This window comes from Phascolarctos cinereus, unplaced genomic scaffold (genome assembly GCF_003287225.1).
Source record: "Phascolarctos cinereus isolate Bilbo 61053 unplaced genomic scaffold, phaCin_HiC Scaffold_726;HRSCAF=1367, whole genome shotgun sequence".
In the NCBI taxonomy this organism is placed as follows: domain Eukaryota; kingdom Metazoa; phylum Chordata; class Mammalia; order Diprotodontia; family Phascolarctidae; genus Phascolarctos; species Phascolarctos cinereus.
Window position 1 is genome coordinate 224,815,222 of NW_027556098.1, and position 23,126 is coordinate 224,838,347.

Genomic DNA, 23,126 nt, shown 5'->3' on the forward strand with positions numbered 1-23,126 from the left:
TCCTTATAAAATTCTTTGGGAACTTAAAACAATAACACCAGCAGCAACAACCTGCTTAACACAATCTTGATTTGTGTCCTCTAATGCTCAGGGAAACTCCTTATACAACAATGTTTATGGTGTCAGTAACTAAATTCCCTTGAATAGAGCCAAAAAGAGACCTATATTTTCATTCTCTAATGAAAAGTATTAGTGTGATTTTGGCTTTTTTAAAAGATCTTATGTTGAAAAACCATTATACAGTATCAAATTTTTCTTCAATGTTTCTCCTAGGTACACTTTTACAGGAATTTATACCTTCGAATCACTTATAAAAATTTTGGCAAGAGGTTTCTGCTTAGAAGGCTTTACTTTTCTTCGTGATCCATGGAACTGGCTGGATTTCAGTGTCATTTTGATGGCGTAAGTGTATGAAATGCTCACGTAAACAAAGGCATGAAATTAATTTCTGCATAAAAGATACCAAATATGGCTTTATCATTATAGGGATTTCTTTTTAGTTGATGTGACTATCTGTTGCATGCATTTTTGGAACACATTCTGTATTTCAAAACAAAATCTGCTATTGAAGTTGGCATTATGTATCAGTTCCAAGAGTAACTGTAAGCAAGGGGCATTAACTAATATCCTAAATTCTTTTTACTCAACATTGTTAAAGTTATTTGTTGACTTCACCCTGTCCCAGTGCCACCAGCTAAATTTAGGGAAATAAGTTTGGTACACTAGCTTAGTTCACTTTGTTGCCATTTAAATAACTAAGAGCTTCTAAATTATATTCTTTAAGTATAGGTCAAAATGAAAGGTAACTTCAAACACTAGCAATTTCATTAGACTCCTTTGGCAATGTGGTCTATGAACCAAATGCAGAATTACTTAGCATAAACTCTGCAAAAACCCTCAATAACTCTGATTTAATTCTACAGGTACGTAACAGAATTTGTAAACCTAGGCAATGTTTCAGCTCTTCGAACTTTCAGAGTATTGAGAGCTCTGAAAACTATTTCTGTAATCCCAGGTAAGAAGTTAACTGGTGTAAGGGATTAGGTCCCTTATATATCCAATTATTTCTTGCGTGTTATTGTGTTTGTGTGTGTGAACTCCCTTATACAGATATGTAACAGAGTTTGTGGACCTGGGCAATGTCTCAGCATTGAGGACATTCAGAGTTCTCTGAGCATTGAAAACTATTTCGGTTATTCCATGTGAGAGCAAGGTTAAACACTGAGGCTGATTTTAAATATATCCAAGTTGAAAGCACAACTTTACAGCAATAAGCCTTTTTTATTTTTTTTTTTAATTTTTATTTTTTTAAATTTTTTTTCCATATGCTTTTGAGTTGAAAATTTTTTCTCCCTTTTCTCCCCCCAACCCTCCCCAAGACGGTACACAATCTGACATAGGCTTTACATTTACATACCCATTAAACATATTTTCACATTAGTGAAGTTGGAAGTAAAAATTAAAACCAATAGGAGGAACCATGATAAAGGTGAAACAAAACTCAACAGAAGGTAAAAATAAGTGAGAGCGATTTGACTTCCATAGTTCTTTCTTTGGATGTGGACAGCATTTTCCATCCCAAGGCCTCTGGAGATGTCTTAGATCCTCATAATGCTGAGAAGGGTTCAGTTTAACATTCTTAGGCATTGCATAACGTGGCTGCTATTGTGTACAAAGTCCTCTTGGTTCTGCTCACTTCACTCAGCATCAGACCATATAAGTCTTTTCAGGTTTTTCTGAAGTCAGTCTGTTCATCATTTCTTATAGCACAATAGTATTCCATTACATTCATATACCACAACTTGCTCAGCCATTCCCCAGTTGTTGGGCATCCTCTCAATTTCCAATTCTTTGCCACCACAAAAAGAGAGGCTATGTATATTTTTGTACATGTGGGTCCTTTTCCCATTTGTTTAATCTCTTTAGGATATAGCCCTAGAAGTGCTATTGCTGGATCAAAGGGTATGCACATTTTTGTAGCCCCAATAAGCCTTTTTAAAAAATTATATTAACAATATGCAGTAAATGCAATGCAGAGTTTTAATTATAACGAATCCTTACATTTTTATATTTTATATAAAGTCAGCTCCTGAGTTTAACGAAGTATTGCATGAGACAGCTATTTTTAAACCACTTTTCATTCAAGGTATGAAGCTTTTTCTTAAAACATTTAGAAAAAGCTTCAATGCTGTACAGCTTAATTATTTTTTTTTAATTTTATCATTTATTGAAAATGTTTAGGATTGAAAATAGAAATCTGTTTTTTTAAAGTTATCTTAAAAGTAGAAGAGATAATTTTTTTTAAAAAAATAGCTTCAACATAACATTGGATTTTTTAAATGTTAATTTGTTTTTTTCCCCCTCTAAACCAGGTTAAAAAAAAATAATAATATATGACAATGGTTAAGGAAAAGAAAACATAATAAAAAAGAAGAGCTGAAATATAAAGAAAGAACAGAAAGATTTTCTTTATATGGTCCTGTGGGCATATAACCAATAATAAACAAAATTTCCTGTTTTAAAATAAAAAGTCATAGTGAGGAGCCAGAAAGTACACTACCTATAAGATAGAAATTTGTTCTTCATTCATTTCCCAAACCCATAGGTTGTTTGCTGGGCTTTATTATCTCATAAGCCAAACAATCATTTGGGGAATGAAAGGGAAGGGATGTTCATGCATGATTAATAAGAAATTGTGATTTATGACAGTATTAATACGTTGTTCTATCATCCTCTCTTTGCAGGTTTAAAGACTATTGTGGGGGCTCTGATTCAGTCAGTGAAGAAGCTTTCTGATGTCATGATCCTGACTGTCTTTTGTCTGAGTGTATTTGCTCTCATTGGGCTGCAGCTGTTCATGGGCAACCTGAGGAATAAATGTTTGCAATGGCCCCCAGGCAATTCTACTTTTGAAACAAACATTACTTCCTACTTTAATAGTACAATAGATATAAATGGGACATCTGGTAATACAACAATGAGCACATTTAACTGGAAGGAATACATTGAAGATAAAAGTAAGAAGTGCTGCTATATATTATTTTTTGCCAAAATTTTTACAAATGTCAATAGATGAAGAAATGAGGGTGTTCTAAAAAAAATCTGATGCCAATAACTGTTGAGAAATTCAGTGCCTATTCTTATGGAAAGTAAGGAGTATTTCAGAACAATGGAATAAGTATAAATGCATATTGTTATGAGATAGCATGAAACTTAATATGAATTAATCTCTAAAATATTTTTATTCTTTTCATTAACAGGTCATTTTTATTATTTGGATGGACAAAGTGATGCTTTACTTTGTGGAAATAGCTCAGATGCAGGGTAAGATTTTATTATATAATAGAAACCAGAAGAGACAAATAATTACAAGGCTAGCTCTACACATAGAAAGAATAGAATTGCAAATGGGACTCCAAATATTTTCTTTTTTTGTCAGAGTCCCTAAAATTAACACCAAAAAGTCACTCTTTCGGGTTAAACCAGTGTCTCCAGAAGATTACAATAAACTGCATCTGTGGAATGGGAGTCTCTCCTTCTTTCATTAATACATTAAAACCTTATATTAGTACATCTTGGGATTCATTACTTTCTAACTTGGAAAGCAGAGAATAAGGATAGGATATCAGGTTTTAGGGAGATCTGTGTGTGTTCATATGTGGTAGAGATGTTGGTGGAAGCTGGCAGTTGTCAAAGGCCTTCATCACCTAGCGCCTTCCTATCTTTTCAGTCTCCTTACTCTCCAAAATATACTTTTTGATCCAGTGACACTGGCCTCCTGGCTGTTCCACAACAAGACACTCCATCTCCTGGCCTTCTTTCTGGCTATCCCCCATGCCTGGAATACTCTCTTTCCTCCACTCCCATTCTGACCTCCCTGGATTCCTTTAAGTCCCTACTAAAATCCTACCTTCTACAAGAAGCTTTCCCTAACCCCCGCTTAATTCCAGTGCTTTATCTCTTTTAATCACTTCCTGTTTATGCTGTATATAGCTTGCTTTGTGTGTGTGTGTATATAATATATATATATATATATATATATATATATATATATATATATATATATATATATGTATATATATGTATATATTTTTGCATGTTGTCTCCCCCATTAAAAATGTAAGTTCCTTGAGGGCATGGACTGTCTTTTGCTTCTTTTTGTACCCCCAACACTTAGCACAGTGCTAGTCACATAGTAAGTACTTAATAAATGCTTACTGAATTGAACTGAAAATTAGGAAATGTCTTCAGCAGAAAAGATGATTTGAGCTAGAAACCACAACCAAAATACCACAGTAGTAGGATTTGGACCAGCTTACTTCCTTGTGTAATAACAGCAGGGTAAAGGTTATGGAGCTAGAGCTGGAAGGAACCTCAGAAGCCATCTATTCATGAAATGAAGAGCCCTTCATGTTATAGCTCAAACAACTTTCCAGGGAGCAGAGAGGTGACATGACTCAGCTACTAGATTAAAAAAACCAAAACACTCAATAAATTGAAAACAATTTTATTGTTAAACTTCAGCATCACAGCAGTGGCCATCTAGAAGCCAACTAATACATTTCATACCTGAATAAAAGTTTCCTTACAAAATACCTTTCCTTTCCATATGTAGAGCTAGCCTTGTATCTCTTTGCTTGAACAGTTGTAGTGATGTTGGAATCTGTTCCCTCTGAAGGCAGCTCATTCCACTTTTGGACAGTTTTAATTATTTAGGAGAGTTCTCAAGCTGGAGTCCTATCGAAGTAACTAATATATCAACACATGAGTAATAATGGGTTATTCTTAAAGCTTTGATTATTTATCATCCATTCTGACTTATTTGAAAGTAGCATCAGTGTGCTTTTTATGAGGTCATGTTGACCATAAAAGAAAAAAGTGGATTAGTTTCTCCATGCTTCCATCTTTGTACAGAAGCTAAGTTTTATAATAACTTTTGCCAAGGAAAATTCATGTGACAGACATTTCACTATAACAATGGTTGAAAATTTTTTATGAGAATAAAGGAGAGCAAATCCACTATGAAAGGATACTCAGATTATCGAATGCTTACATAATCCCAAATCAATTGAGATTATCATACTAACCATGTCATACTATTTCTTTCTATCATTTGCAGTCACTGTCCAGAAGGATATATATGTGTGAAAGCTGGTATTAATCCCAATTATGGCTATACTAGTTTTGATACCTTCAGTTGGGCCTTCTTGTCTTTGTTCCGACTAATGACTCAAGATTACTGGGAAAACCTTTATCAGCTGGTGAGGCTTGAATAATAGATTTTTAAAATTTTATGATCACATAAAAGATGATATGCAACTGAAACTTTCATGCAACACTATTTGCCATAGAGTAGAATTTGGTATAAGGTGATTCTGTCTTGTATCTTCATTAATCAGCAAATACCACTGAGCACCTCTTATGCATGAGGTTTGCTAGGCAACGTAGGGGATACAAAGGACTTTTAAGACTTTCATTATCTTATTATTAAGTGATATTAAAATTGTTAAATGAGCAAAGCTCTTTGCAAACTTTAAAATGCTATACAAATGCTAGATATTATGATGATGATGATTACAATGACACAATTTCTTGACTTCAAGGAGATTTACATTAGAGTTAGGTGGAAAAGCATGATAGGATAACTAAAAAATATAGGGTGGTGCAGCATAGTGGATAGAGTGTTGGCCTGGAGTCAGGAAGACCTGGATTTGAGTCTTGCTTCTGACACATACTGGCTGTATGACTGCTGGCAAGTCTCTTGACCTCTTACTTGCCTCAGCCAACTCCTAAAACAATCAGAGAGTTGTAAATCTTTATCATGTCAGGGTGTTTCCATACTGGCAAATTCATATGGGGCAGCTTCCCACAACAATGAAATTACAATTCTCTACCAAAGAAAATGCCAAATGAATGGTATAGCAAGTGAGTACAGAGTTCAGAGAATGGAGAGACAGTACTATCTTCTCCAGAAGAATCTCATTATAAAAAGGTGAGATATTATTATCCCAAAGGTGGTAAATATCTTTAGACACAAAAAGTTTTATAGGAGTGAACTTTTGGAATAAATTGTCTTTAATGCACAAACAAGTTTTAGTCAAAATGATAAAGTGTTATATATAAAATCACAGAATCTCAGAGTTCCTTGAAAAGGACCTCTGGGACCAAGTATTTTTACTGACAGAAACATGAATCTCCTCTTCTCTGCACTGACAAGCTGTCATTTAACCACTGTCTGAAGACCTCCAAGGAGGAGAAACCTCCTATTGACCCAGGTAGCCCATTCAACTTTTGGGCAACTCTAGCTATTACTAAGTTTTTACCAATGTCAAGCCCAAATTTGTCTCTTTGAAACTTCTACCTGCTGCTCCTATTCCTACCCTCTAGGACTGAGCAAAAGGCTAATCCTTCTTTCATAGGACAATCCTTCAAATACTTGAAAATAGCTATTGTATTCTTCGTCAATTAAATATTTGTACTCCAGTCAGTCAACTGATCTTCATATGGCATCTTCTCAAAGTCCTTCACCTTCCTGGTTGCCTTCCTTTGGAATCTCTCCAAAGAACAGCTTATCAGTAAACATCCCTAAACTGTCATGGCAAAAACTGAATATAATATTTCAGATATAGTTTGGCCAGGTCAGAGTTCAATGGGGCTATTGACATCCATTTTGGATATTATGCCTTTCATTATTTCATCTAAGATCATATTAAGTTTTTTGAGAGCCAAATCATGATATTGACTCATATTGAGCTTTTAGGCCACTAAAATCCCCAGATCCTTTTAAAAAATATTAATTGCTATTCAGCCATATCTCCCCTATCTCAAACTGGTAAGTTGATCTTTTGAATCCACCTTCCCCCATTTTTATATTATTTTTCAATTAATATGCAATTATTTTCTCTCCTTTCTTCTCCCTGATTAAAAATAAAAATAAAAAATCCATGTAACAAATAATCAAGCAAAACTAATTTCAATGTTGTCTATGTCCAAAAATATATGTCTCATTCCGCCTTTTTAAGTCCATCACCTCTTTATAATAAGGAAGTGGAATTTAAGTTAAAGAAAGATTACAATTATCATCATCCATTTCTTTTTATTAGACTAAGCCCAATAGCCTCATTTGTTCTAGAATAAAGTCTTATGAATAAATTGGCTGCTGATCTCCTAATGTATGAAAAGCAAAAAGCAGTCTCCTACCTTGTATCATGACATTAAGACACTGTTTTATTTTTCCTCCTCTAGACACTACGTGCTGCAGGAAAAACATACATGATATTTTTTGTTCTGGTAATATTCTTGGGCTCATTCTATTTGGTGAACTTGATCCTGGCGGTGGTTGCCATGGCCTATGAGGAGCAGAATCAGGCCACTTTGGAAGAGGCAGAGCAAAAAGAGGCTGAGTTTCAGCAAATGCTGGAACAACTTAAGAAGCAACAAGAAGAAGCTCAGGTATAGTTAGAGTTTTAAAATGCTTTATTTTAGTTTTCATATTCCTAAATGTGATTTTTGCCATACTAGACAGGTAAAATTAGAACATGACATCATCTAATGTCCAAGAATTTTCATTAGAAAGCAACTGAATCCTCTTTAAAACATGAATAGCTTCTGAATTAAATTGGATTAAATTTATTTCAATGAAAATATTTACATATCTAAGGAAACTGGCTGAAAGTAATAATTGGTAAATTCAGTTAAGCTTTACTTTATGATGCCAAATGTTCTTTCATGAAATCAGTATCACTATCTGATTTTTAATTGAAAAATAAATACAGCAAATATAAAAAGATACTGTACTGACTCTAGGACAGGGGTTTTTTAACCAGGGATCCACAGACAACCCCTTCCTCATCAAGGAGCATGCTGGTAAATAAGTTTAATCTGGCTCTTAACAAGCCCATAAAAGCTAACTCCAGCACACCCCTGGGTCCATAGATAGATTTCAAGGTGGGGGAGAGGGGGTTTGTAAACTTAGATGGGGGAAAAATTTTATTTTTCATTTCATTAATCTTTAACTGAAATTTAGCATTCCCTTTAACAATTTAAAAACATTGATCTTAGAAGGGGTTTTGTTTGTTGTCTTCACCACACTGCCATGGGGATCTATGACATAAAATAGGTTAAAACACTGGCCTAGGGCCTAGATTAAACCAAAGTAGATGGTTAAACACACAGTTTGAGAAAGGATGTTGGACTACATCTTATAAAGTTCTATAACCAATTTCTAGTCTTAGGTCAGTTGATTAAAATGAAAATAAATCAGGCTAGGTGATAGGGGAAATAGTGAGGATAGTATGACTCTAGAGAAAAAAAGTTAAGATATATACCAAAAATATATTTCAATTCAATGAACTATTGTTAGTCAATAAGCATGTATTAAGCACCTACTCTGTGCCAAGCACTGTGCTGTGTTGGGGATATAAAGAAAGGCAAAAGCCAGTCCCTGACCTCAAGGAGCTCAAAATCTAACTGCTTTTTCATTCTCTACTTAACAGTATTTGAACAGACCATGCATAATGCTTGACATCCCAGTGAATAACACTTCAAATACTTTTTCTAAAAGGTGTTTCAAGGGAAATTCAGTTATAATGTCTCCAAAGAACTGTTCAGGACTATGTGCATTTGTCTGTTCCTTTAACAGGGCTGTTCTTGTATAGACAGAATTTAAGTCAGGCCTTTGGATGAATAATTTCATCTTCCTTTTCCTGATATCTTCACCAATAAATAAGGACAGTCCTGCTCCCTCCTCCTTCTATTGCTTCTTCGAGATTCTCAGAGAAAAATAAGCTGGGTAATAGGAAATATTACTTAGAAACAGCATAGTGGAGTAGAAAGTGCAAGTTTCCTTAGAATTGGACTTAGAAAGCCTGGATTCAAATACTGGATCTGTTTCTTGCCATCTATGTCATTGGCAAATCAGTTAACCTCTAGGGGTGATAGTATTGAATATATTTTAATTATTTATAAATTTTACTTTAGCTCACTAAATGAGAACAAAATAATATACACCCAACAAATTGACACTGACACAGGATAGAGGTCATTTTATTCAAGCTCTTTATGGTTGCTCTGTGGAATTTATATATGCATCTAATAATACGTAAGAAATAATATCAATATTTTGCATGTGATCTATAGTCTTAAATTATTGAGTGACACTATTACAAAATATGCAATAAAATATGGTGAGATTTACAATGTTGACAAACTTTATAAGTTAACATTTTGCTTCTGAAATACAGTCATTTTGAGGGTAAAATGTGGCACCATTCAAATATGTAAAATCTTTAGAAATAGGAACCTGCTACATCTAGTTGAAAGTGAAATGGAATTTAGACAAGCAGAATGTAAATAGTCAAATTACAATTTGGCTAGCAAAATTAAAGTTTTCATCTTCATAATTAACAAAAGAATGTCATTAGATTCCAGAGCTTAATTAATAAAAAAAATGGATGGGCTTTCACTTTATACATGCAGAAGTTTAAACAACCAGAAAATTCCCAGTAGTTGTTATGACCATACCACTACACATACTTTATTTTGAATTTTAAAAAATTTCTTATTTTTCAAGTAAGAAGAACAGAGTTCTGCTGCAATCCAACCAAACAGAAGTAGCAGATGAAAAAATTGGAGGTGTGTGACATATGAGATCATTTGAGATCCCAGTTTGTCTTGCTGACTTATCTCACCACCTGCAACACATCACAACATACCATCCAACCAATGATTTAATGTATCTTGGTTTCTCTTTAACATCTGCTGAGGGACAGCCATCATTTCATCATTATTTAGACATGGAGGAAGACCTAGTATTAGCCCAGTGAATTCACATACTAAGTGCAACTTAAATAGATAAAGAAATACAAAACCACAAAAGGAGAATAGGTAGTTATGTTCTGGACAATTATATTTATCCATTCAATATATGGTCTTTGAACACTTAGCATCATGAAACCCATTATCTCACATGTTCAGCAGCTTATATTGTTCTCAGAGGAAAAACATCTCATAAGAAGACTTTTTTTTTAAATGGAAAAAGGTAGCTTATGAGACCTAAATATAAACCTCCATGTAGAAAAGGGTTAGATGCTGTAATACATAGGAGAAATTTTAATAGCTGGATTTTACGCTGATTGAGAATTAATGGAGTTATACTACAGTGATGTCAGAATCCTTAGAACATGGGGAAATTGTGAGAATAAAATATTTTTTCTTTCATGATTATATATATAGCTGTTTTATGTTATAAGATCTAAAATTTAGCAAGTCAGCTAGGAAAGTAATAATATTCTAATCAAGATAGTACATCGACAATGTTGCAATGTTAGCTATGAATAGATTATATAAAATTCAATTCAATGTTAATCACAAACCACTAGAACAATGGCAGTTATGAGCAAGAGAGAGAAAAACAAGAGGAAAAGTATTATGTTGGAAGGTACCTCAGTGTTAGTGCTGTCAGGGAAGCAATGCAGCCAGTCACTAATACAGAAATAAAACTGAAAAAAAGTTTGGACAATGTGTTTGCAGAATTCAATTAGTAAGCAAGAGCTTATTACTTTCTAAATTACTTGCTTGTTGCCGTTTAACTCTACTCTCTTACATATTCTCTGCCTTTCATGTGTTCTGAAATAAGATTGTTTCCCTTACTTATACAATTTGTGACAAAATATTTCTATTCATATTATATTACATTAACATAGCCCTAATGCTAGGCTACAAATAAACCATGTCTTGGGACCTTTCCATTAATAATACAATACAAGCTAATAGTGCTTTTTGGCTCTTGTGAGACTGATGCTCTACCATCTACCTTCTGATTATTTTACTCTCTCCTGTAGTCATAGTTAAATAAATTACACTCATATTTCCATGCTGAAAATATTTATCCTTGAAGTGAAATCATAGAATGGTTGCCATTTTTTCCCTAAGACCTGGCTGATTTTCAGAGGTGGGTGAGCTAGTCTTGGTTAAAAGAATCTGCCAAATTGCTTTGGGGTGCTTTGAACTGAAAGCTTAAGAGAGGGATATATTATGGTTTCTTATAACAGAAGGAATTTATCTTAAGACATTGTTCTATTTTATCCTTTTATTAACTGGTAAAGGTTTCAGAACTTGAATATTTATTGGAAACATTTGAAATACAATAAATAAACACGACCTAAATCCAATTTTTACTCAAGATTATGAACTTCAAGACATAATTTAATCCAAATAAAGAACTAAGGATATCTTATCAAACTGAGCAAAATGTATCCTTTCCTATATTTAAGAGCAATAATGCCATTCAGCTATTCACAACACTCAAAAAAGACAGTTATAGGAAGGGATAGAACTATAAGTTCCATCTATCAGTGTTTATGACCATGGAAGTCTCCCATTTGTGCTAGGCTGCCATAATGACTGCACCCAAATTGCCAGAGATACTTGTGAAATATCATAGGAAATTCATAATGTCAGTGGCAATGAATGTAATAAGGGAGCATTTTTCCCATGAACTAGTCAGTAAAAAATAAATGACTGATCCAGGAAATATAGACATGAGACCCTCAAATCATATCTTGTGTCTCACCAAACTCAAAAAGGAAGAATAAGGTTCACTATTGGATAAGGTCAATTTATATAAAAAATAAATACATGAAATATTTTCAAATACAACTCATGAATTATTACAAATATTTGTTTTGATATGTCATAGAGTTTGTAAGTTAATTTTGTTTTGTTTTAAAGTTCTGCATGCTAAAGTGTATGATTTTGTGGTACAATAGGCAGTAGCAGCAGCATCAGCTGCATCAAGAGATTTCAGTGGAATAGGTGGGCTAGGGGAGCTCTTGGAAAGTTCTTCAGAAGCATCAAAATTGAGCTCAAAAAGTGCTAAAGAAAGAAGAAATAGAAGGAAGAAAAGAAAACAGAAGGAGCAGCCTGGAGGAGGTCAAGGAGAGAGTGATAAGTTTCCCAAATCTGAATCTGAAGATAGTGTCAGAAGAAGTTTCCACATATCTGTGGACGGAAGCCGACTGAATTATGAAAAAAGATTCTCTTCTCCTCATCAGGTATTTACTCTTTTTAATTCCATTGTATGGGAAGCTATGGCAATACATAATTTTGATTTCACTGTGTGAAAAAGTGAAAGAATGGATGAACCTACATTTTAATTTACTCATCAGTGTTTTTAATTCACAAAACAGCCATTTAATTTTTTTTCCATTTGTTTAGCTATGACTGTTCCCATATTTTGAGAAAATTCAGTTCATAGGTATGAAGCAATTTGTCAGAAATGTCTACTTTGTAAGACAGTTAGGTATCTCGACTTTTCTACCATCGTCATTTTGAAAATTGTAGTCAAAATGTCCAAGTTGCCATAAAAATTCTACATGTATCAAAAGTTTTAATTGTGAGATGGGTGTGGAGCTTGAAGAAAAGTGTTTCTATAGATCTACCCTGTACCTTCAGAGAAAGGATAAATGAAAGCTATGCTACTGTGAATTTCCATTATACCATTATCACATCAAGATACAATGTACAACTTAGGAAGCCTTAGAGGAGAAAATGAAAATAGAAGATGTTTCCATTTTCCCTCTGATTTAATTGCCATCTACCAATGCAATCAGTGCTGTAGGATATAAGAACAATCTTAGAAGCAAGATAAAACATAGTATATGTATGTCTGTGAAACTAGAATAATAAGTACTATTTGGGCTTTGAACTATCTGTGATGTGGTAGCAGGACTACACATCACACACTGTTATGAAATAACATTTTTAAATAACATTCATCTGCACCATAAAAGTACCAATTATAGGGCTAAATAAAAAAGAAAAACAACACATGATCCTGCTCTGTCTACACACAGCACAAAAAATTCTTCTCTCTAAAATACAAGGAGATTGAGAATATATACAGATAGAGCCAAAGAAAATCAAACATTTTGTAACAATTGAACTAAAGTTGTCTTTTTATTCTCCTGTAAGTACATAGTTATGGACTAGGTTTTCTTGGTCTGAGTTTCTACAGGTTTTATTGGTTTGACAATATTAGTAATGAGAACATTTGGAAAAGCCTCATATTGAGTTTAATAATAAAGAGATGAGCAAATCAAGCTTGAATGGAATTAAAAACTTTTTAAATATTTCCATATAAAGGTACACATATGCCACAGAGTTGAATGTTTATACATATCCATGTTTGTGTATATTTACACATAAAACTCATAATTAAGGAAACAATTATTTCCATAATTGTTCCATTGTTAGTTAATTGATTTTTTGATTTTTTGTGTGTGTAATATTGACTTATGATTTAGTCAGTATAGGGAACTCTAAGAGTAGAAACTTTTCATCCAGTTATATCAGTTATTTGATAATGAGTTTTATTATTGAAAGACATCATTTCAACTTCAAATAGTCTACCCTACTACTTATTTCCACAGCTTAGAGGAAATGGGGTTCAAATAAGGCTGTGGATATACTTCACATAGCACAGTTCATTAGCAGGATTGAGCCTACCACAAGCTTTAAATCAGTGAATTAAAAACCCTGAACAGTCAAAAAGAATGCTTATATTGAAAAGAGTAGTGAAAATGAAATAGAAAGAAGTGAGACTGGCTGTTCAGATGGTTTGAAAACAGTAATTTAGTCAGGAAATAAATAAAATTTATTTAAACTTTCCCACAACTCATCATTTATTTCTCTATTTCTGTGACAGGATTTTTATTTAAAGATTGTATTCCTATGTTTAACTATCCTTGAGAAATTATTGGTCGTAGCATTATCCTACGTCTACTTTTATCCCCTTCTTAAAATTCTTAAATTTCCACAACATTATCCTGAAATCACATAATGATTTATTTCTCATTTGTTTTGCTATGTTAAAACAGCCTACTGTTTAAAGAGTAAATGATTTCCATTATTACTTGATAATCAGAATTTTAATACAGATATTGGTTCTGCTACCAGCTACTTCTACAGTATTAGGTAAATCATTTAAAGTTTGTTTAGCCTTCACTTCCACACCTATAAAATGAGGCTGGGTGATACTAATGGTCTATGGTCTTTAGGATGACAAACCTAAACATCAAAGAGTCATTTTGCTCACTCAAATTTAACTTTCTAGCATGTTTTTTTTTATCAACCTGAAAAAAAAACCTAGTAGGCTTGAGATCTTATAATTCATGACTAATAAAAGAATTGCAAAAATGCTTGTGCTACATTGGATCTTAGAAATAATCTAGTTCAACATTTTTATTTTACAAATAAGGAAACTGATGCTCCAGAGGTGAAGTGACTTGTCCAAAGTCACACTGTTAATAAGTATCAGAGTGAGGATAATAAGTGAGGTCATCTGATTACAAGACAAGTCCTCTTTCCACATAATACTATTCTTCCATGACCCCTGGTACTTAAGCTGGATCATGAAGCAGTATAGAATATTGGAAAGAGTGTGGAGCTTGAAGACAAATGGGTTCAAATCCTGGCTCTGACACTGACTAGTTATATGATAAATTATTAGGCATTGACAAATTACTTAACCTCTCTGAGCCCCAATTTCCTCATTTGTAAAATAGAGATAATAATGCATATAGTACTTGCTTAGCAAGTTTGTTGTGAGAAAATATGTGTAAAGTACTTTGGAAACCTTAAAACACTACATAATGGCAGTTATTATTAGATAAAGAGTCTCAAGAAAAATAGCAGGAACTGAACTGACACAGAATTATAAAGATCTACATTTCTCAGTCTAATTTTAAAATATTTTTGCAATTGCAAGTTAGAGTTTTATATAAATCACATTTTTTTTTTGTCTCAGTGATTAAGATTTAAAAACATGCTAGTCCTTAGCAGCAAAAAGAATGACTATTGCAATTAAATAAGGAAAAGCTGCATGATAGTTTTACCACTTCATGATCACCTCTGTGAGTCTCAGGACTGAACACAATATTCCAGATGGTGTTCCGACAGCACCGGGAGAGCACAGCAATACTATCTGTCACCTTCCTTACTTTTCTTTCTTTCCTCCTTTTTTCTTTCTCTCTTTTTCTTTCTCTTCCTTTCTCTCTCTTTCTTTCTTGATTACCTACACTGCTAATTTTCAGTATGTGTTCTAGTTATCATTCAGTTCTTGGGTCAATGAAAGGAGAGGAGTGAATGGGGAAAGGATTATGAAAAAAAAGCAGTGAAATGGAATTTTTCTTCTCCCTCCCCTCCCCCCCAATGTTAGAGCCAAAACTATGGGAATAGTGAAGAGCAAAGAAAGAGACAAGTATAGGAGAGTAAGGAGGCCTGAGGCAAAGATGAAAAATGCATCTGGGAAAGGAGGTAAAATGGCAGAGAGCTCTTGGGGGGTAGGGATGGGAAGAAGGGAAGATCAAAAGGAAAGAAAATTCCTTACAGCAGTGGTGAGTTCTAGTAGGGACAGGGATTCCTGTCCAATGTGTAAGTGGGGCAAATATTAGTTACTGCCCATATAGTAATATGTTATATGTTGCTCATAACATAAATTATTGAGTGATTAGGTGGGAAAGGGATATCATCGTTTGTGGCAAGTGGAGTAAACAAAGATTTTGCATTGATTTATTTTTGAAATGTTGCACTAAACACCATATTATTTGGGTGTTGCTAATGAGTGCATTTCATGAGCTCTAAAAATGATTTAAAAAAACAGACTGTTCATAAAAGTAACAGGACAGACTCGATGCTAAATTGCAACCATTACCTCCAGAGCTGGTATTTGTTATTTATTTGTGAACACAGGTGATTGTTGACATTCCCTGAAGAGACAACAGAAGAGATTGGTTACCTTTTTTTCCTCTCTTTGCTAGAATCTATCTTTGTAGTCTTTGTTTAGTTACATATCTATCTGCTTAACTTTTTCTTATCAATCTCAGAATTTTTAATGTATTTGATAAAGGCAAAGCCTGTGTAGTCTTTTCTCTGCTATACCAGCCAATGTTTCTACAGAACAAGCAACAGAGAAACACTACCTGGTTAATCAAATGATGAATAAATAATAAATGGTGGTGGTGGTGATGATGATGATGATGATGATGATGATGATGATGATGATGATGATGATGATAATGATGATGATGATAGAATTTACATAGCACTTTATGGTTTGGAAATAATTTTGCATTTGTTATTTCATTTGATCCTCACAACAACTGTAAGGTAGGTGCTATAATTATTCTCATATTCTCATTAAAGTGGAGTGACATTATGTGACTTGCCCAGGGTCACATAGCAAGTATATGAGACAGATTTTGAAAAATCTTCCTGACTCCAACTACTAATTTTTTCATGGAGTAGGAAATACTGAATGGCATTGACCATTAGCAACTATCAGAAAAGCTGTAGGTAACTCTGGAAAGGAGATGATGTTCTAAATTCATAGATGGACAGCCAGATACGGCTAATCTTCTGCACTTGCTTTCTGTGTTTTCCCAGGTACATGAGAGTAAAATTAATTTCCAGTTATATTCATAAAAAGAGAAAAGAAAAGAGAGAATACTCTTTTACCAGGATCTATGAAGGGGAGAGGGAGACCTTTTATAATTTCTCATTCAAAACAACTAATTTATGTTGTTTGGGGGTCAGGGAGCAGAAAAAGTTATTTTCCAAGTTGCATGCATTCCTAGCCACAATACCTTCCTATTCAGAAAGAACTTTTTGCATCTAACTTTAGGTATGTTCCTCAACAGAATTTTCCCCAAAAGGTGGCTTGTGTTTTAAATAAAATTGATTACCCTACTCTATAATATGGCCACCCTGACCCAAAAGAAATATAATTGAATAATTTTAAGAATTTAGCATAGATAGCATGATACAGAGCAAAGAGAACCCAGCTCTGTGATGTAACTATCTGTGTGACTATGGACATGTCACTTAACCTTATTAAGCCTCAGTTTCCTTGTGCGTAAAATGAGGGGCATGGATGAAATGATATCTAAGGCACCTTCTGGATCCAGCGTCTATGCATTCAATTTATTTTTGCTTTCCTTTTTTTTTTCCTACTGTATTCAGTCTCTGCTGAGCATCCGTGGCTCCCTGTTTTCCCCAAGGCGCAATAGCAAAACGAGCATTTTCAGCTTCAGAGGTCGAGCAAAGGATGTCGGCTCTGAAAATGATTTTGCTGATGACGAGCACAGCACATTTGAAGACAATGAGAGCAGGAGAGATTCACTCTTTGTGCCGCACAGACATGGAGAACGACGCCACAGTAACGTTAGTCAGGCCAGTATGTCATCCAGGATGGTGGTGCCAGTGCTTCCAGCCAATGGGAAGATGCACAGCACTGTGGATTGCAATGGTGTGGTTTCCTTGGTGGGTGGACCTTCAACACTTACGTCACCTACTGGACATCTTCCACCAGAGGTGATAATAGATAAACCCACTACTATTGACATGATACGCAAATCTGACATAGGTCAAGCCTGGGTAGTATTTTTTTCCTCTCTCTTTTTTTTCTTCTATGCCAGCTTGTGTTTCTACACAGCAAGAAAAACAAAAACATTGCCTGGCTAATAAAGCAGTGAACCACAGAATCTAAGGAATTTGTTGTGTTCTTTTTGTTCTCTAAAACATTAAACTAAATAGGAAGCTCATTTTGCACATAGATTTACCAACAATTAATAATTTTGATACTGAATCTTTACAGTATATTTATTCATTCTAAAAGTGTACAGCCACATTCTGCTATATTCTATAATATTTCAAGTAATTATAAAACCAATATATATGAATATCTTATTAACTATCAGCTCTGAATTTGGGGTCATGGATATTAACTTGATAATTTTTTTTGAGCACTACCTTTAATTAGAGAATCTATCATTGCTAACAGTGCTATGTTCAAAGGGCTAGATGTTGAAAATTATTTCTTTTTTTTTGTCTCTTAGAGACCTCTAGTGTGACTCTTCAGGGCAGAAACTCAAATTTAAAGTAATTAACAATGGCATAGGAAAGCACACACATTTCAGTGCACATTTGTGTTTGTGCATGGAGAGAAAAAACTTGGCCCATGAATGTCAGTGTTGTAATGTAGCATTAAAGAAAATGAATCAATCTAAAGAAAATTAATTCAAATATTTTTCTTTTGGGAGAAAAATAATGTTCATATGAAACTGAACATTATTACTCTGAATAAGCGAAACATTTTTATGTTTTAATGAAAATAGGAACATTTCAAGTAGGACTGGGAATATATGGCTTTTAGTACATTTAAGGAAAAAATCTTTATCACTGAAAATCACAATGATACCTTCATCATTGAAAATTTGGAGACAGATAATAACATAATGATGTTATTAGGATTTTCCAATACTGATTACTCACTAAACAGCTGAATTCCTTGTAAAAGTTATCAAATTTAGATAAAGAAATCTCCTTTACAAATTAATGATGAATTGAATAACCTATACTACATTATACACAAACCTGCATGAAGCATGACTTTCTAAAAGTCCTCTGAGTTGCTTTGTTATGCTTTAGCATCCAATTTAAGATACTGGTTTGAGCCATCAGTATTTTATTTGCAGGGCACCACTACAGAAACTGAAGTGAGAAAAAGGCGGTTAAGTTCTTACCAGATTTCTATGGAGATGCTAGAAGATTCCTCTGGGAGGCAAAGAGCTATGAGTATAGCCAGCATATTAACCAACACTATGGAAGGTATGTAGGAGATGGCACAAAACTCAGACTTTTTCATGGGACAGGCTGGTCTTCACTAGTTGCTTTCTTAAAATGAATATTTGTGATATACTTTGTCCATACTTGTCTGAATTTGATTTTAGAAATTCATCTGATTTGTAGAAAAGTTAGAATACTGAGATTCACTTTGTAACACATGAGATCAGAACAATTTGACCTCACATGGATCATACTAAATACAGTGCTGTCTTATTGATCAGAAAGACAGTTCTTAAACTTTTCCTCTCTGCTTCTTGCTTTGTCTCCGATCTACAGTGGCTGCATCTCATGATACCAAGGTACTGCATTATTATAAGTTTCTTGTTATGATGTTCTCTTATGAATCCAAAAATACAACAAATCATAAACATTTTTAAAAACAACTCTTTGTAATCCTGTTATAAATTAGAGACATACTACACAATGGGCTGCAAGAAAAAAAATAAGTTTGATTTTTGTTTCTATCCCAAGGAACCAATATTCTACAGCAATAGAGAGAAAAGTGGTAAATTATTTGGACATTTCAGGAATTCCATCACACTTAGTCATGGTGATTGATTAAAGGTTCCTCTTCCTCATGCAGCAGACACATTAAAAAAAATTAGTGTTCATACTGGTCACTATCATGTGACAAGAGAAATATCTATTCACGTCTTTCAAGTAAGTCAAGGAAGCATAAGCTGTGGAACCATTTCCCTTCCTCCTTCTGACTTGGTCAGAAAGAATATATATATGTATGTGTGTGTGTGTATATATATATATATATATACACACACACATATATATGTGTGTGTGTATACACACATATGTCTATGTCTATGTATGTGTGTATATATATGCATATATATATATATATATATATATATATATATATATATATTCTGTAGCATTTGTCACAGTTTATTTTCCCTCTGTCTCTCAAGGAAAGAAAGATGTCATGTGACTGGTGTCATGCTATATGTTAAATAGTTTTAACATACCACAGTCTGTAGAAAATCCTAATTATATTAATCATCTTGACCTTTTGAAAGCATATTTATGTGTGTGTTTGTATGATGTTATTTAATAACATACTTTCCTGGTATAGGTTTCTGAGGACTCTAGTTTCTTAAACCAAAGGTCTAAGAATAAATGTAACAATCCAAAACTCATACTTTTGCATGGTCACTGAGGTACATTATTTTTATAGTTATACTTGAGGGTTCTGCAAATTCTTAGATACTTCCATGGATCTATGATTTAACTGGCATGAGCACTACCTCCACTGGTACATGTTGCAACCTATCAGTGCTTCTCATCACATGTAATTCTTGTCAATACTCTTCCACGTGTCCTACACAGAAGATATGTCCAAAATTCTGGACACCATTTTCTAGGTTTTAAAAAATATTTTGTGGATACCAATCACAAACTTGGTTACCCATTTATTATTCATTGCCCTGGTTAATCCATCAGTCTACTTCCTCTTCAAGCTTTTCTCTTTCTTTGATGATATCTTTTACAGTATTCTTTGCACTGAACTCATTATAAGTAATATGCTCTAATCTATTTATACTCATGATGCATTTCCTTATGTCTTTTGTGACAATTAAAATTTTAATTCTTTGGCTATTACAGTGTTATGAATTGTCATTATTTAGTGTTTCTGGGAAAATACTGTTGTTGAATAGATGGGCATTTGTGCACAGGTAGCAGCATGGGATGTTTGAAAGTACTATATAAATTTCCAAATGTAATTCAACCCATATGTTTTCCTCCTATTCTAATTTTGGGCCTAGCTCACTGTTCATATGGGATGTGTGTGTATGTGTGAGAAAAAAAGCTGTAAGTACTGATGATCGACTCAACAGGAGGCCTATCCAATTGCATGTCATAGTCTAGGCAATAGGCATTCTTCATCTATTTGATTTTGACGTGTGGATGGCTAGGCAAATCTGTTTAGAATAACCATTGGCCAAATTTAGTAAGCCCTCTAATATTCTAAGGCTTGCTGCAATGTGTACATTATCAACCACAAACAAAGAATCCCTCTTCAATATGTACTTCAACATGGAACATCTTGTGTGATGCCAATGAACTCCTTTGGTAAGCGTGTCTCTCTGTTTTAAATCTCATTTAATATTGATAATCAAAGGATTATTGAGGAAAGTTATCTGTTACTGCATCTACCAGGAAATCTTATATGATTTTAAAACATACATCAAAAACACTGGAGGAAAGCCTTGAAAGCTGCATTTTTGTTCTATTTAAAAAATGTTTTATAATCAATAAAGCATAGACACAGTGGGATCTTATATTCTTTATTGTTCAGTCAATTGTGGAAGTATGTTATGTTGTAGAAAATCATCTATGAAAACCTGCCTATTCCCATCTTATATTTTCATCAAACACACCTTCAATGCAGGTAAGAAATTAGACACATATGGATTGAAAACAACTAAGGCCTTCTAAGTAACTTTTGTTGGTAGTAATGCCATCCTGGGTTATTTCTATTTTTTGAAACTTGACTCCCCCCGATTTTGAAAATCAATCCATAAGTGCCTTGAAAATTAAAATCAATCCTAATACAGATTTCCTATCTTGTGAGGTCCAACCACTCTTATGCATTTATTTTTCTTAAGTGAAATATCTGTTTCCTCTCCAAGCATATTAAGTACTGTTAGACTCTAATTGGGGTAGTTCTACTGTCAGTGATGATAAAAATAGATCCTTATTGAAATGCATATCTGTTCCATTTTGCTTCTATTTGTTGTCTTCCTATCACTTTGGTCTATAGATACTCTTGGAATGATCTGTCTTGGTTGATCTCACATCAAGCTTTTTATAGCTTGTTTCTTCCTCCACTGGATTTTTTCAGTGATGTGAGATGATACTAGTCCTAATGTTTTATCATCCTCTTGCATAATGTTTTAGCATAATCTTGTATTCAAAAATAATGTCGCCCTTGGATGCCAAGTCTCTTGTTTAGGTACAGGGATCATGTTTGTTGCCAAATGTGGTTTCTGAGGTTTTTTGCCCCAGAAGTCCCTGTTTTAAATGTTTAAACTTTTCTAAGAAGTTAATTTTCACTAATGTCAGTGTTTTTAGTTTTATCCATTTCTTCAGCATACTCAAATAGGTGAGGTGAGAACTCTTGTAAACATAAGTATTTTTTCATCTTTATCCTTCTATTTTGGTGTTAATTTTGACCTTTGAGCTAACTAGTTAATGATTATGTTATACAGAGAAAACTGTTCTGAAATGATTTCTTTATCAGCAACCTTGCTGGTTCTTGTCTATTAAGATATAATTGGTTTCAATTTTTTTGGTGCTATTTCTCATATCCATCAATTTTGGTCTCTCTTCTTGAATGAAGTATTCATGATTACAGGTATTAAATTAGCAAGTAATTCATAACCCTTTGGTCTTTTTTACATTTTGTTTATAAATATAAACCAGAAAATATTTCCTTTTTAAATTCATTTTTAACAGATTTCTTGAACACTGACTTCTTATAATTAAAAAAAAATTCTCAGAAAGAGCCTAGGTGAAGCAGAAAATGATAAATGTGTTCTTAGATCTAAAACTAAAGGCTATATACACACATTCTCATGATGTGTGAAGGGAATTAATCTAAAGATTCTGTTCTCTAGAGACAATAAAGATAGGTGCACAATTGTATGAATAAAGACAGGAACACTAGAAAATGTCAAAGGTAAGATATTATCAAGTGAAATCAGAATGTGGCTATAATTTTAGAAAATATAGACTTGTTAAGCTAGATGAACAATTCTGCTTTGATAAACAGCACATACAGGGTTTTTTTTTGCCTAAATAAGCCCAGTCACTTAATCAGAATTAAATTATTACATTACTGTCGAAAACTTCCTGAATTGGATTAAAGCCAAGGACAGCATATCTAAAGGAAATTCCTATTAATAAGCATCCATGAAACTAGCTAATGGATTTGTTTTCTAAAGTGAGTTTAATTTAGTGTCATGAATATTTATTTGTTCTTTAAATTTCTGAACCAATCTTAGCTAAAATACATAATCTTGATCTATTAGCAATAATAAGAAGGAACTATGTTTATAGTCCTTTACAATTCCTCCTCTTTCCCCCTAGAACTTGAAGAATCCAGGCAGAAATGTCCACCATGTTGGTATAGATTTGCTAATACTTTCCTCATCTGGGACTGCTGGGATCCATGGTTAAAAGTGAAACGCATTGTTAATCTGATTGTGATGGATCCATTTGTTGATCTTGCCATCACCATCTGCATTGTCTTAAACACTCTATTTATGGCCATGGAACACTATCCTATGACTCAGCAATTCAACAGTGTGCTGTCTGTAGGAAACCTGGTAAGTCCATCTGAATACACAAAGTGATATGCAAATATATTACATCAGGAAAAATCCATGTATACTAGTCAGAATATAATCCAGTTTGTTTCCATTCAA

General features: G+C 33.7%; 1 protein-coding gene across 2 annotated transcripts in view; it reads left to right on the top strand.

Annotated features, from left to right (window-relative positions):
- Nucleotides 1-23,126, top strand: part of SCN3A (sodium voltage-gated channel alpha subunit 3) — a 141,650-nt gene that overhangs the window by 58,822 nt on the left and 59,702 nt on the right. The window contains exons 5-14 of one of the 2 annotated variants that reach the window (XM_020990844.2): nt 274-402; nt 924-1,015; nt 2,745-3,017; nt 3,261-3,324; nt 5,120-5,261; nt 7,246-7,452; nt 11,769-12,053; nt 17,020-17,370; nt 18,534-18,666; nt 22,789-23,027. In XM_020990844.2, coding sequence (XP_020846503.1) covers nt 274-402; nt 924-1,015; nt 2,745-3,017; nt 3,261-3,324; nt 5,120-5,261; nt 7,246-7,452; nt 11,769-12,053; nt 17,020-17,370; nt 18,534-18,666; nt 22,789-23,027 — 1,915 coding nt within the window. Of the gene's footprint in view, nt 1-273; nt 403-923; nt 1,016-2,744; nt 3,018-3,260; nt 3,325-5,119; nt 5,262-7,245; nt 7,453-11,768; nt 12,054-17,019; nt 17,371-18,533; nt 18,667-22,788; nt 23,028-23,126 lie in introns of those variants that run through there. The other variant, XM_078146991.1, reaches the window with a different exon arrangement.